Source organism: Podarcis melisellensis (genome assembly GCF_964234715.1).
Source record: "Podarcis melisellensis genome assembly, chromosome: 16".
Classification (NCBI taxonomy): Eukaryota; Metazoa; Chordata; class Lepidosauria; order Squamata; family Lacertidae; genus Podarcis; species Podarcis melisellensis.
The window spans coordinates 11,769,084-11,784,755 of record NC_138533.1 but is presented as its reverse complement, the minus strand read 5'-3'; the positions used below and the strand labels follow the sequence as shown (position 1 = coordinate 11,784,755).

General features: G+C 46.4%; 1 protein-coding gene and 1 long non-coding RNA gene across 3 annotated transcripts; both read right to left on the bottom strand.

Annotated features, from left to right (window-relative positions):
• Positions 1-58: 58 nt before the first annotated feature.
• On the bottom strand, positions 59-5,033 carry LOC309358642 (uncharacterized protein). Its single transcript, XM_081892009.1, has 2 exons — positions 4,245-5,033; positions 59-1,827 (listed from the first exon to the last, which is right to left on the bottom strand). Exons 1-2 carry the CDS (start codon positions 4,498-4,500, stop codon positions 1,451-1,453), a joined length of 633 nt encoding a protein of 210 aa, XP_081748135.1. The 5' UTR covers positions 4,501-5,033; the 3' UTR covers positions 59-1,450.
• A 4,136-nt stretch (positions 5,034-9,169) lies between these two features.
• Positions 9,170-15,299, bottom strand: LOC309358719. Of its 2 annotated transcripts, none has more exons than XR_014163514.1 (10): positions 15,196-15,299; positions 13,706-13,744; positions 12,939-12,973; positions 11,990-12,304; positions 11,555-11,618; positions 11,190-11,263; positions 10,763-10,816; positions 10,264-10,363; positions 9,920-10,038; positions 9,170-9,476 (listed from the first exon to the last, which is right to left on the bottom strand). It is a non-coding gene; the product is annotated as an uncharacterized lncRNA (long non-coding RNA). The 2 variants fall into 2 exon arrangements; XR_014163515.1 differs by having other exon boundaries at positions 11,994-12,304.
• Between the last annotated feature and the right edge of the window lie 373 nt (positions 15,300-15,672).

Genomic DNA, 15,672 nt, shown 5'->3' with positions numbered 1-15,672 from the left:
TCAAGTTCATCCCATTCTTACTCGGAGATCTACCGTCAAAGGGGAGAGAGCTGTATCATTATTTATGATGATGATGTTTTATTAGATTTGTAACCCACCTTTAGATTCAAAAATTCCCAGGACAGTAAACTACAGTCCGTTAAAATACATCAACATATAAAAATCACAAAACCAAGAACATTATAAAACAGAAATTCCAACAGCAGAAAACATCAGTCATCCCCATAGCTTAAAGAAAAAGATACATCTTAACTTTACATCTATAAGTATTTAGTGTGCGGTACAGACATCCAGGTGGTGCCACGGGAGAGAGAAACCTGCTTCACATTGTCTTACTGTAGGAAGAAGCCTTATACTGAATTAGGTCATTGGTCCATCTAGCTCAGTATTGCATACACTGACTGACAGTGGCTCTCCAGGGGTTTAGGTGGAGGGTATTCCCAGCCCTACCTGGAGATACCAGAAATTGAATCTGGGACCTTCTGCATGCAAAGCAGATGTTCCAGCAATGAGCTGTGGCCTTTCCTCCAGACTACAGCTGCTGTTAGTTCAGCAGCCTCCATTCCCACTTGCTTCTGGTGCCCACAGCACATCACTTGCTGGATGGCAGTGTGGGTGAAGCATATTTAAGGTAGTTGTGTCAGCAGGTTTAAGCATACCACGTGGACCTGGAGCTCTGCTAGAGCCATTTACCCTGCTCTGGCACCCAGCTGAGCCCCTTAAGTTGCAGCAGTTGCAACCTGGGAGTAATGACACTTTGCATACTATAGATGTATAGCCCTACTTGTTAGCTTATACCAATGGTCACCAGTCATTTTAGACCCATGTGGACACCACCCACTCTGGTCACTTCTCTCTATCCCACCCAAGACAGATCGTGCACAGAGACAGTCTTTGCTTTGCTGAGGGATCTGGGGGAAGCTGGAGCCAGTAGTATTAATCTGAGTTTTGGAAAGCACGTAGAGCTGAAAGAGGAAGCAGGAAAAAGCATCATTCTTCCAACTTCCTCCTTCAGCTCTTTGTACCTTTCAAAGGAGAAAAAGATAACCACCCTCTTGACAAGGGGGGCAAAGAGACCGAGCGTGGGCTCAGAGGCTTTGTGAGCCTCGGAGGAAGATATTAAAATGCATCATTGCACCCATATGTACCATGCTGGAGAGAGACTCTTGGTTGATACTTTGGTTCCTTCGACGTTCCCTTTAGCATATACGAATATAGATATATATTAAGATCTACTTCCGTTGTTTGACGTAACTTTGACACTGCCAAGCAGAAATGAACACTGAAGTAAAGTTTGTCAGGAAACTACCTCCGACATGCTAATGGCAGAACTGGAGTGTGTGTTTGTGCGTATATCAGTCTGTGCGCCCTTTCCCTCACACCCTCAAGTCCCAACAGTTGCTAGGCATCATACTCCGCCGTGGAGCGAGCCCATCCACGTTCCTGTTGCCTAGCCATCCGGCCTGGGCACGCTGCGCCACAAAGTGGCCAAGAAGGGCGGGCAACGCAAGGCCCCACAGGCATCATCTTCCGGACAGACAGCCTTGACGCACATCTTGGCCTCCTGGCCTCCCTCGGCGCTGAGGAAGGGCTCCGTCACGTCGAAGCGGACACCGCAGGCTTCCCTGCTCAACAGTGCACGTCGGTTCCCTTGGCGGGCTCGCAGGTACTGGCGCAGGGAGGGAGGGGTGGTGAGGAGGAGCCTGTAGGGAAGTGGCTGGCCTCCCCCTGGGGGCTGCTCCAGGTTCAGGAGGACAAAGGCTTTGGTGAGTCTCTCTCCCTTCTGGCAGCGGAGATGCAGCATCCAGCAAAATTCGTAGTCCTCACCTGTTAAAGAGAAGGAAGGGGGGCCATTGTTAGCATCCCTCCAGAAAAATAGGCCTCAGCATCCTTTACCAGCTGAAGGAGTGTGTCGGTGAGGTGCTTCTGGGAACAACATTTGCCCAGGTCTTTCAACCTGTGCCTGTGATTGTAATTCATGGGATTGTACAGTGGTACCTCGGGTTAACTACTTAATTGGTTCCGGAGGTCCATTCTTAACCTGAAGCACCACTTTAGCTAATGGGGCCTCCTGCTGCCGCCGCACCACCAGAGCCCGATTTCTGTTCTCATCCTGAAGCAAAGTTCTTAACCTGAAGCACTATTTCTGGGTTAGCAGAGTCTGTAACCTGAAGCGTATGTAACCTAAAGTGTATGTAACCCAAGGTACCACTGTACTTTGTTTTAAACAGTTTTGAATATTGAATTTTAAGTTGCGGTAACCTTCCCTGGTGTCTTCAGGTGAAGGGGTGGATATGAAATCAAATAAATCAACAGCAGCAATCTAGGCAGAGCCCTACTACACAGAACCACGTGGGTCATCTAGTCCAACCCCTTGCAATGCAGGAATTTTTTGCCCAATGTGGGACTTGAACCCACGACTCTGGATCAGACCAAAGTTTCATCGAGTCCAGCATCCTTTTCTCACAGTGGCCAACTGGATGCCCCAGTGGGAAGCAGGACTTGGGTGCAACAATGCTCTCGCTGCTAGCAAGTCCCAGCAGCTGGTATTCAGGGTCCTGCAGGATTAGGCCCCAATCTCACAGGTACGTTTGGGAAGCCCACTAGCAGGGCTTGAGTGCAAGAATGTTTTCCCTCCCTGTGATTCCCATCAACTGGTAACCACAGGCAAATTGCCTCAAATCAGATTGCCAACACTTCTCTCCTCCTGGGCCAGAGTCCATCAGGGCAGTAGCTCTCAGGCAGAGGAGCAAGATAGCAAAGCCTCTTTAAGACAGGCCTGCAAACATATATTTTAAAAATAACCCACAAACCCTGCACAGTTCAATGGCTATATAGTTTGGACTTCCAGGTCCTTCATCTTAACAAGTTGCTCTGTTTTTTGCAAAACCAGAAGGCAGCAAAAGTGGGAGAGCATCTGCTTTGCATGCAGAAGGTCCCAGGTTCAACCTGTATCACTTCCGGATAGTGCTGAGAGAGAACCCTGTTCGAAACCCTGGAGGTACTGCAGCCAGTCTGTGTAGACCGTACTGAGAAAGGCAGGCCAATGGTCTGATTCAGTATAAAGCATCTTCCAGTGTCTTCTTGCTTTCAGCACAGTCCCCATGCACTACCTTGGCTATCCTTACAACAACCCTGTAAAGTAGGCCCATATTAGCTCCATATTGCATGTAGTGGGAAGAGTAAAGCCTAGCTATGCCCCCCATCAGCACTTGCACCTGGACAGCAGATGGAGGAGGTACACAGACTGATCTCCATCTTCCTCTCTATGGCTGTGAACACACCATACATTTAAGGCACATTTAAAGTATTTGACATTCCCCCCAAAGAATCCTGGGAACTGTAGTTTGCACAATTCCTAGCACCCTTAACAAACTACTACTGTTCCCAGGGGAAGAGGAACCACGTGTACACAGCCGGAAAAAAAGCAGCATGGTATTCAAATTACTGTACACGCAACTCCCCATTTATGCAGGGGGTTACGTACCAAGGCACCACACAATTAAGTGAAATTGCGTGTGTCGGGAACACCTTTGAAAGCCTGAAAACACCCTCAAAACTTCCTTGCTCAAACACCCACTCTCCACAGGCCTCAACGGTCGGTGCAAAGGCTCCTGGGATTACACTTGCAAAGGCTTATGGGATTGCTAGGCGCTGTTTTCATGCCATTTTCGTGTTCTTTCAACCGCCATTCTCCACACACACACCCCTTTGCATGCCACTTCTAGGTTCTTGGCGATGCACATGTATGCGGTCGTGCACATATTGAATGCACGCAAAATGGTTGTCGCCAGTGCTATTTTTCCTAGAAAAAGAGGTGCTGGAACTCACCACAAACACCTCCCTCGTTCTCTTAGAATTGCAATGGCGCCAACTGAGTTCTGTCAAGTTCCTGCTACGAAAAAAGCCCTGGTTGTCTCCTATAATTATTTGCACCTTTGCATTTCAACATATAAATCAATGCACACAAAGATTCTGGAAATCAGCAACCTTTTCCCCGCAATATATTTTTTCGGGGGGTGGGTGGGATGCAAAAGTGACCCCCCTGCCTCTTCCCCCGCCCTCCCCACAGCACTCGGAGGCCTTGCAGCTCCTGTGACGCCCAGCAGCTGCAAGTGGAGCAGGAAAGCCACCCTGGGGTGGAGCCTGTGGAGCCCTCCCTGCTGCCGCTCGATTGGCTACGCAGCTGGGATTCCAAGGCAGGCATGGCAGCTTCACTTTGGGTGGCCGTCCACCTCCCTTACCTTCCCTGCCTTCGTTGAGCTTCAAGGAGACGGAGCTCTTGGCGCCAACCATCCCGAGCATCGCTTGCGCAGCACACTGCAGCATGCATGTGCTGAACCTGGGCGCCACGTGCGGCTCTCCTGACGGTGCTTCCGGGTTGTCTTCCTGAGGGCAGGGTGCGTCCGGGACCTCTGACTCAGGCACGTTGCCTGCTGTGCGGTTGGGAGCAGTTGCGGCAGCCAGTATCAGAGCCAAAACCAGCCATTGATGACCCATCGCACGCTTCAGGGGGGCCGAGGCCTGCTGTGGGTTGGTGCCAGGACCAAGGTTCCCGCTGCCGAGAGACAGAGAGGAAGGGGGCAGGCTAACGAGGGGCTGGATCCAGCGGCATGCCTGGACTTGCTGCCGGAGGCTGTGTGGATTCCTTCGCCCCTGCGAAGCTGCTGGGTAGGTGCCCAGAATAACAACTGCCAAGGGACGCTTTTAGAAGAGGCCTTGGAATGCCAGAGGCCGGGGCGAGGTCTGGATTTGCCGCCGAAGCCTGAGCGGCTTCCTTTGCCCTGCTGATCTCTGGGACGGTGCCCAGAACAACAACTCGGGAGGCATGTTTCTTGATGAAGGCCTTGAGGAGCCAGACAGGGTGATAAAGAATCGACCTTGCATGCAAGAAGGCAGAGGCGTCTGCCTGCAGCGCAGAGTTAAACTGTGTGACTCATTCCTGATGGACACCAAATTCATTGAGAAGAGGGGGCTATCAGTATCTACCAGCCACAATGGTTGTGCTTTGCCCCACAGTAATACTTCTGAATACCAGTTGCTGGAAACCACAGGGAGAGCGCTCTTGTGCTTGGGTTTCCCGCAGGCATATGGTCAGTCGCTGTGAGAACAGGATGCTGGACTAGATGGGTCATAGGCCGGATCCAGCAGGCTTTCTTCATGTTCTTAAGGGCTGGAAATGTCCCATGTGAAACCAAGCAGATTTCTGGCATGCATGTCAATCCCTGGCACATCCAGGTAGCGCTGTGAAATATTTCATGTCTGAAACTCAGGAGAGGTGCTGCCAGTCAGTGTAGTAAAACCAGAATAATTTCTGATCACTGAATAATTGATTATTTTGAATTATGGTGCTGGAGGAGACTCTTGAGAGTCCCATGGACAAGAAGATCAAACCTCTCCATTCTGAAGGAAATCAGCCCTGAGTGCTCACTGGAAGGACAGATCCTGAAGCTGAGGCTCCAATACTCTGGCCACCTCATGAGAAGACTCCCTGGAAAAGACCCTGATGTTGGGAAAGATTGAGGGCACAAGAAGAAGGGGACGACAGAGGATGAGATGGTGGGACAGTGTTCTCGAAGCTACCAACATGAGTTTGACCAAACTGCGGGAGGCAGTGGAAGACAGGAGTGCCTGGCGTGCTCTGGTCCAGGGGGTCACGAAGAGTCAGATATGACTAAACAACAAAGCCCAAGCAGGGATGTCTGGCAAATGATTCTCACCAGATCCCATTGCTACATGCAATGGTACCTCGGGTTTCAAACACTTTGGGTTACAGACTCCACTAGCCCAGTACCTCAGGTTAAGAACTTTACCTCAGGATGAGAACAGAAATCGCGCGGTTGTGGCGCAGGGCCCCAATAGCTAAAGTGGTACCTCAGGTTAATAACAGTTTCAGGTTAAGAACGGACCTCCGGAACAAATTAAGTTTGTAACCAGAAGTACCACTGTAATTTGCAAGTCACAGCATCTGGCACCCAAAGCCAGCCAAGTGAGTTTGTGAAAACCCCACAAACACTCTCCCTTGCTCTGTCAGTAATAATACAATTAGCAACAAACTACAAACAGTATATGATTTTTGTTGTTGCTGCTGCTGCCTTTTCACCCCAAATCTGCTGCAGGCCTTGCTGTTCATCCGCATGACTCAGTGGCAAAAAGACAGAATAAACATCTTTCATGCGGTCCTTTTCAGCACAGAAAGGAGATAGGGAACCTCAACCCAGACTCAGACATGACGCCTTGGGACTCGTTATCAGGTCTTATCCCTCCCCCAGTGGTACACCCTCTTCTCAAGCCACAACCCTCCCTGGCCCTGCTTCCCACCTTCCTGTTTTGGTTGGGCTGCAACGTGACCTCGAACTCTGATCATGCTTTCGCTTGGCTAGAAGGATAGTGTGTGTAGAAAGCTTATTTTGCAGACGTAAACTGCCAGGGACGGGCTGGACGCCAGGCGTGCCAACTCAAGGGGGCTGAGGTGTCTTCAGCCCCCTCAGTGTTTGTTAGAAGGGGGCCAGGCCCCTCAGTGTTGAGGGAGCCGGTGTGGTACAGTTTCAGCGGCTGGCTCCTCCAGAGTGCTCACACATACACCAGCCCCCCTTCAATCTTGGAGGCAACTTGGCACCTTTGTTGGATGCAAAGGACTGGGGAAGGCTCAGTGGCCAGGGAGTAGTGGTCAGAGGGAGAAGACTGAGAAGTGGTGTCAGGAGGTAATAGGGTTCAGTGAGCTGGGAGTCTGTGGCAGAAAGAAATCAAGGGCAGAAGCTGAATCAGGGGAGGGAGACCAAAAAGCAAGAGATGAGTGAGACCTGATACTGTCAATGACTCCATGAAATCAACTTGACATTTCTTGATACCCACTGGGCTGATGTGACAGCCACCAGCAAGAGCCTTCTAGCTTAAGTACAGTGGTACCTCTGGTTATGTACTTAATTCGTTCCGGAGATTAATTCTTAACCTGAAACTGTTCTTAACCTGAAGCACTTTAGCTAATGGGGCCTCCCGCTGCTGCCGCACTGCAGCGGCACAATTTCTGTCCTCATCCTGAAACAAAAGCTCTTAACCTGAGGTACTATTTCTGGGTTAGCGGAGTCTGTAACCTGAAGCGTATGTCACCCGAGGTACCACTGTAACTTCAGCAGCTCAAAGGCTTATGCACGAGAACCAGGTTTATGTATCGCCCAGCCTCCAAATGCATCGTACAGACCTGAGGTTAGAAGAAAAAATTATCGAAGTCCATATAGTCCTTCGGGAAGGTCTCTTACTGGTCAGAGAGAAGCAGGCCAACCAGAGTATTGTATATGGAAGCAAGGCAGCTGCTAAGCCTGATCTTTATGAATAGGATGTAATACTTTTTTTTAAAGCACCTGTTGATCCACAGGCGATTTCACTGCAGTCGAACAAGAGTATGCCATATATCAGAAATAAGTCATAGAAAGGACGTACACCAGTTTTACAGGGAAGTTTCACAGCTTAAAGGTAAGTCATTGACACTTCCTTAGGCAAAATAAATAAAAATTGTCCAGTAGCACCTTAGAGACCAACCAAGTTTGTTCCAGGTATAAGCTTTCATGTGCATGCACACTACTTCAGATACACTGAAATGGAACTTATGCAGGCATGAATGATTTTCTGTTGCCCCAAAATGTCTTCCTGCCAGTTCCTGTTTTTTGCTTATATCCTGATCTCAATAACATGCTAACAATTACTTGCTGTCCTTTGCAGGAACAAGTGGTGGGGAACATTCTTAGAATTGTCTCAAGAGGCTAAAGCTTGTCAACAAATATGGGTGTATGGAAACAACTTGACAGCTTATGAGCGCTCATCATCCACTGAATTGAGTGGCTTGACATTGTGAATTAGTGTTATTCATTATAGATGCAGTAGATGGCACTGTGTAACTGTCAGGAGTTCCCTTGGCTTGTAGAAGGAAAATAAACCTTTTACCAGATTAACTTTATACCTACCGGTAAGTATTATCATACCCAGCTCTCCCTCCATCACGTTGCTGCAAACAAACATTGCCCGTTTCCCTTATGGGGTATCCAGGAGCCCATATAGAGTCCTTACATAGGTTCCCTATTCCTATTGGTAGGAGAGAATAACAGAGGCCAACCAGAGAATATTGAGAAGCAAAGCAGCTAGTAAGCTTGATCTTTATTGATCTGTTGCAACAGGGTGCTCCCCTCACCCACAGAAGGAACCCAGAAAAATGGCACGCAAGGCCTTATACTTTTGAAATTGCCACCCTGTAGATCAAGACCACCCCCAGAAACATCACACATACATCACAGAAGGGGTGTAACCTAAGACCACCCCTCAGATAAAAAGGTAAAGGTACCCCTGCCCGTACAGGCCAGTCTAGACAGACTCTAGGGTTGTGCGCTCATCTCACTCTAAAGGCCGGGAGCCAGCGCTGTCCGCAGACACTTCCGGGTCACGTGGCCAGTGTGACGAAGCTGCATCTGGCAAGCCCTATTATCTACTTGCACCTGAGGGTGCTTTCGAACTGCTAGGTTGGCAAGCACTGGGACCGAGCAGTGGGAGCGCACCCCGCTGCGGGGATTCGAACCGACCGGCAAGTCCTAGGTGCTGAGGCTTAAACCCACAGCGCCACCCGCGTCCCACCCTTCAGATACATCACGCCTATATCACAGAAAAAAATAAATGTTGTTTATCTCTTATCCTTGTTTATCTCGTCTGGCATGTTACTTGATTGGATTTCCTGGGTAGCCTGGCCAGTCTTTTGTAATGATAAATACTTGGTTCCTGGGCCAGATCACAAGCTCACACCTTATTCATATCTTAAAAGTGTCCTTAAGACAGGATTTGTGAAGGAAAAGACAATGGGGAGTCTTTTCCAGTTTGACCTTGCAGAGAAAACATTTGCTCAGTTTAGGAATCAAAATGGTTCCAGGTTGGCCTTCCTTGGTTGGTACACTTATGAGCATTGCCATATATCTAAGGCCATAAAATTCCTATCACAACGTTTGCAAAGAGTGCCAATTTCAGGAAAATGCATATGAATAAACAAGGCAAGTTCTGCCATTTGCAAGTTACTGGAATGGATATTGAAGAGCCCCATATACAGTGGTGTAAAGAAATATCCACTCAACTTTGCTACAGACAACCCTTCACTCACAACTCAGAAAAAAAACACAAAAGGCAATGTGTAACACATGTAATTTATTCAGTACTGCCCACAATGCATTTCTATGAAATTAAGTTTTTGCCTAAAAAGCAAAGCAGTTTACAAATTGATTACACACAAATTGAAAGCCACCACAAAGCATAAAGTAATAAGCTACATATGTTTTTCAGGAAACTGTCATTTTGCAGCTGTGCGATGTGTTCACATTGTATTGTAATGGCCATTGGCTACAAACAATAACACTGGATTGATTGCTTTAGCACTTGGGGCGGGGGGAATCACTGACAGCTTGCTGATCATCTTGAGAACAGTCTTCAGCAATTGTGCATGCCTGTGTATGAAGGGGAGTGGGTTCAGGAGGGAGAAAGAAAACAAAGATAGCAAAGATGAGTTACTATAGGTGACAAATCAAAACCATACACAACCACTGTGCTTGTCCTCCCACGAATCCCATCAGACAGCTCCTTCTGGAGTAGCGTTTCCTCTTCTCCGCTCTGCCAGCTCCAGTGGGTTCAACCTTTGCAGGTTCTGGAGCCAAGACAGATGGTAAGACATGTTGCCTTATCTCCTCATTGGGACTCCTCCCCACAGCACTATACCAAAAGCTCATGTTCTGGGACTATGTAATATTCCAATCCTTCCCCTAACCCCCAGGAGTTGGGAGAACCTGTGGCCTGTTGAAATGTTGCTCAACTGTAGCTCCCATCAACCCTGGTTCTCCCCCCACTTGCCTGCCCTACTGTTCTCTTACAGCGGTCAGTTTTTAAAACTCACCTGTTGGATGCAGAAGGCTGGGTGATGTGGGCTGGAAGGAATCAATGCTGCAGCGATATCACAACTAAGGAAGCTACCAGTTACTGGAGAGGCCAGTAGGAGACCCAATCTGAGTTCTTCTATTAAAAGGAAAAAAAACAGATGTTAAATATAATGAAGTCAAGGAGCAACTATCATCTCCCATCTCTTACACAAATGTTGCTGCCATGCTCCTAGGCTCAGAAGGAACCACTCAGTCACAGAAATCAGACTGGGGCGGTAACAATCTCATCACTGGAGCCAACTTGGGAAGAGGAGGGAGTGCCCTCTCTCACCCCCCCCAACTGTGGAGGGCAAGCACTTACCCTCTTTGCATCTGCTGCCAGTTCATGTAGACAATGCAGAGATGGATGGACCAGTGGTCTAGCACCTAGCTTAGGTATGCAGTTGGCTTCAGGGAGTCATCTACAAGGAGAAGGGGAAACACACACAATCAGACCCAAGGCCCAAAAATCCTTCTTAATCTACCTAGTTTGTTTCTTTGCAGTTTTTCAGCTGTTCAAACATTTTCATGGTTTTATAAATGATCAAAGTGAGCTAGTGAAACTCATCATTAAAACTGCAGGCAACTAACTGCTCAATCTTTCCTAACTTTTATGGGAGTCCTCTTTTTTATGCATACTGGAAAGTTACAGAGTGCAGGGCTTCTGGAATCCCCCAGAGAGAGCTGTAATCTGGACAGCCAGATAGTCGAAGGTTTCAATCCTATATAAGGATTATATATATATTCCAAGCAGACATGAATAAAATTGTATTTTAAGCTTTTCACATATGCTACCATTTTACCTATCAGATAAACTTTACCTGCTAAATCTCCACCAGGAACAGAAGGAAGGCCCCCAATTCAGGTTCACCATTCTGCAAGAAAGATGGTTTTGCCATTTAGGGGAAAAATATCAGAAGAAACAAATTGTCAAGCACGGCCTCTAGTCCATAAGGAGGAATCTTCAAATTTAAAGAAATCCCATCAACTTAAAAACTGGAGCAAAAATGTAAGGGCTGGGACATTATTTAGCCAGGCAGTGAGGTGCAAGTTTTGACACAGCAACTACCACCACCTCCAACTTAGACACTCTCCCAACTGATGCTCAGATTCCGCTTCTCAACAGCAAAATTCAGCCGAACGAGATTCCAAGTGAGATCATCATGTCAGTGGGAACTGGGGGAGGGTGGGTGAATTGACTATTAGCAGACAAGATAAAAGAAAAATTAGCGCTATATGCAAACTCACTTTTCTTCCTTTGGAGACAGGAGGACAAGCAGTCCAGTCCACAAAGGCTGGCTCTCTGGAGTATGTCCTGCATTCTGAAGGAAAAAAAGTAATCTATGTATATAAATACATATAAAGATGAACTTGATCTACAGCCCTTCCTCATCAGATCTAAGTCCCATCAGACAGTTCCTTCTGGAGCAGAGTTTCATCTTTCCCCTCTGCTGGCCCCAGTGGGTTCAACCTTTGCAGGTTCTGGCGCCAAAACAGAAGATAAGACGCAATAGGCTTTCTTCATTGGGACCAGAATGATGCTTTAGGTTTGAGATTCCTAGATCTTATTCTTGCTAGCATGTGGCTGTTTAATTGCGAGGGGAAAAACATACCTGTTGGAAGCACAGTCTTTTAAATTAACTGCTCCGTTCTGCTGTTTGAAAGAAACTGCAGATCCTGGAAAGCAAGAGAAAATGATTATTATTAAGTCCTGATTTGCAGCTATGACCATCCAACCTCACCCAAGTCCTGCTGAGCTCTTAAGCCTCAGAAAGGACCACTCAGTCACAAGAAATCAGACTGGGGCGGTAAACGTCTCATCACTGGGGAGACAGCAGGTGCGAGTTGGGTGGCGATACAGAAGCAAGAGCAAAAATACACTAATCCAGAGGTTAGGAACATGTCAGGTCCTCCAGATGTTGCTCAACCACAACTCCCAAAATCCCTGCTAATGCTGGCCAGGGCTGATGGAAGCTGGGACTCTAACAACATCCTCACCCCTATATTAAACAGTGCACAAATTTTAAAATGAGCTGTAGCTCCAATACTCACTTTTTTTGGCCAGTGTCCTTGTACCTGTGTAGGACATAAGAACTTGTTCAGTAAAAGGAAGCTCAAGACAGAATGCATTTGCTACGCGGAGGAGCAGCAGTTTGATCAGGGCTTTGGTAACTCTATTGCCATGAGACTAAATGTCGTCCATCAACGTAGGTCATCATTTCAAACTAAACAGTCAAGCGCAAACAATTGAAACACACCCAGCGCACAAAGGTCTCACCTCCCCATCATTCAGATGCACTGGTCCTCAAACATACCTCTTAAGGGCTTTCCACACAGCTGCTCCCCGTTCAGGAATATAGACCCTGTAATTAAGGAAATCGGAAGCATTTTTTATTTTATTTTGTATACCCATTCATTCCTCCCTTAGCAAGCTGGAAGGTCTTGTGTTCTCAGACAGGAAGCTGACATCACTAGACATCAGATATATGCTTGTCAATTTTAACATCACTGAACACAGTAAGGAAGCAAAAAGGAGCTCAAAACAGCTGGTAGGGTGTGGTGGAAGCTTTCTATTTTTGAAGAGGATTTGTCCAGAGAACTTCTGCCCCCTCCCACTAGAAATTTGCTACACTGGCTGCAACAAGACTACTTTGCTTCCCCTCAAATGGACTAGTTCTCTAAATAGCATGCAAGTATACTGTACATGTAAACATACAATGCAAGAGGACCAGATTTTGTTCCCCTTGCTCAGGATCTGAGAGCAAATCACCAAAAATTAGTGACTAGATAAAGAGAAATATCTCAAGTTTAAGGAAAATGTTTTGGCTTCTACATTATCCAGCTGGTCATGTTATTCAATGAGCACTGTAGCCAAAGTGACAGTTACAGAAGTGGTGGTGAATGGAGTGTTTTGTTTTTAATTAGAGCTCCTTGATGTCCTCAATGCACTTTAAAAATGGGGTTGGCAGACTTTATAAATATAAATAAAATACTTACATGTGGTACAGACACATAGCTGATGACTCTTGCAGCTGTAGAATGGGGGAATATGAAAAAATATATATCAAAAAATAAAATAAAAACCACACTGCCTTCAATCACTAATGCTGCTATACCAAAGGTGCGTATGAGGGGAAGATTCTACACAACTTGACCACATGGTCTTTGTGTCTTGGACACAGAACAATTTTGTCAGGGCACTTTGGCAAAATCTACTTCCATCTCCCACATTGATGCTCAGGGCTAGTGCTACTCAGAATCTGGTAAAGGTTTTCTCCACTGAAGCCTCAGAAAGAGAGAGTTCGTGGATTTCATCTCTGTAGCACTTGATGCCCTTGTAACAATGGCGAGAAAGGGCCCCCAGGGAAGTTCTATTTTTAACAGATTGAGCTATGCGGTACAGTTTAAAATATGATACCAAGTACAGCATTCTAAGGTCTTCAGAAAGAGCAAGTGGGCTTCATGGATCTGTTGGAACACATACACAGCCACCCAGCAAGAAATGAAGGCCCATTGCAGAGTTTAATCCCAATCCTACTCTGCAACATGCTAGATCATGGTTAGAACTAGCTTCTAAAACATGGCATTCAAATAGAGTACACCTCATAGTACATTTTCAAGTTTTATGTTTGGACATCAATGTAAATACACAACGTATTATATTTTAAAAACCTCCCATGTACCAAAAGTCAAGTGCCCAACAACTGCTCATCTTTCCAAGTATGTACAAAGAACAGCTTAAACACATTTGATTTCCACCTCACCTGGAAAGCACAGTTGCACATGATCTTGCAAATTCAGGTCTGGAGGGAGAAAAAGCCAACAGCTGATTATAAGCTAGACATTAAAAAGTGATATAATCTTAGAAAGTAGTAACTATGGCAGCCAGGAGTCCATTCTCAGAAACAAAACGATGTCCTCACAGAACTTTTCAGTACAGGTCTGTGTAGTTTCATCAGAGAAAGACATTAAGTATACAGAGGGAGCGCCAGCCCCAGACATACCCCCCTTATGGCTGGGGAATTTATACCAAAACCATACTTGACCTCAAAAGCTTTTAAGCAAAGGCAGTCTGTGAGGGAATGCGCTCACTATGGATTTGTGGTGGGTTGGAGCAGATGGCTTACAATAATGCCAATTCTAGGGCCCCACCAATGCTATGCATCCTACCACTTTAAACAGTCATGGTTTCCCCCAGAGAATCCTGGGAACTGTAGTTTGTTAAGGGTGCTAAGAATTGTTAGGTGACCCCTATTCCTCCCACAGAGCTACAATTTCTGAAGTGGTTTATCAATTAATCCCCAGAGTACTGGGTGAAGGGTAGCTCTGTGAGGGTGGATTTGGGTCTCGATTTCCAGTGACCAACTTTAATCAGAAAGATCTACAGCAGACCCTTAAAAGTTATGGAGAAATGAAGCCCAAACCTATGCAGTTTCTCAAACATATTGCACCAAGCTCAGATTTCTTTAACACAGCACAGAGCTACACCATGAAAAACCATTGGATTCCTAACAATTATTGTTTTCTGAATAATAGATAATAAAATAACAGCACGGAAAGTATTACACAAGCTGGATCAGACACATAATAAGAAGTTAGGCTGCTGTAAGCCTTCATCATATTTATGCTTCATGGCCTGTGTTGCATAAATCTGTAAAAATTAGTTTATAAACACTGTAGCCTGGGAGTCTTGTGGTCTATGAATGGAATATTAAACTTTTTTTAAAAAAAATTATAGATAATGCAGCAATGTTTGATGGCCACACAGGCCCTTATTCACATTTTCTGATAGGCATCCAAGTCGGTAGCGTTTTTAAGCGTCCACAGGCACGTACAAAAGTCTACTTATTCCAGGCATCAGGAATCGCTGCGAGATATTTTACGGGAAGCAATTAAAAAATCAGGTATTAACTACACCCAGCCGTTAAATGGCAAATAAAGTAATCTTCATTTGCAGTTCAGCCACCTCTTATATAGAACTGGCCGAATGCTTAGTTCGGAAGTCAGTCCCCCAAGAGATCCAAGGGCCTTGCGCCCAGTTAAGCATTGCACGAGCTTGCAGGATCATACGCGGCCCGTTGACCGCATCCTTTCTCAACAAAAACGCTCAAGGGTTACTCAATATCTACACCCAAAGATGAGGGAAAGCGTGCAGAAGCCCTTTAGTGGGATTTGCAGGCCTGAAACTCTATACAAGTAGCGGATGGCACTGGATTAAAAAGCAATAACTCTCCCTCCTACGCCCTTTACCTACCTTGCTGCAGGACTACCTTAGATAGAGAAACAGCGTCCACCCGCTGAAGGCTTAAATAGGCAGTAGCCGCGGAGCATGCCGGGAACTCTTCCCCGCCTTAATTTCTGCCCAATGGCCGCCGCTTTCTACAAATTCTCCCGTTTAGCGCGTGAATTGAGACGTTAGAACGCATGCGCCCTCTTTTACAACTGCTTGAAGACGACGGGGACCATAGAGATAGAAAAGAGAGAGCTCTATGGCCTTCTTTCTATCCCTATGATAGTGAGTACTATTTTCGAGAGATAATAGTATTACGGATTTTCATACTCCGTTCCTGTCTGCACGCTTCTTCTGGAGCGGGGAATTAAGGGGCTTTTACCATGGAGATATGACGGTGTAGACCCGTGTTACTGCCCCTCCTTAAAATGGTCAATGGCGGCCATCAACTCCTTTTCAATTGATACCGGAAGTGTAGCCTTTGTGTGCTGCTCTACTTTT

Bases quoted from the DNA above. Each gene is read 5' to 3' on its own strand.
- LOC309358642 (XM_081892009.1), bottom strand. From the start codon at position 4,500: ATGGGTCATCAATGGCTGGTTTTGGCTCTGATACTGGCTGCCGCAACT. The intron at 1,828-4,244 runs GTAAGGGAGGTG...TCTCTTTAACAG, and splicing joins GCTCAACGAAGGCAGGGAAG to GTGAGGACTACGAATTTTGC.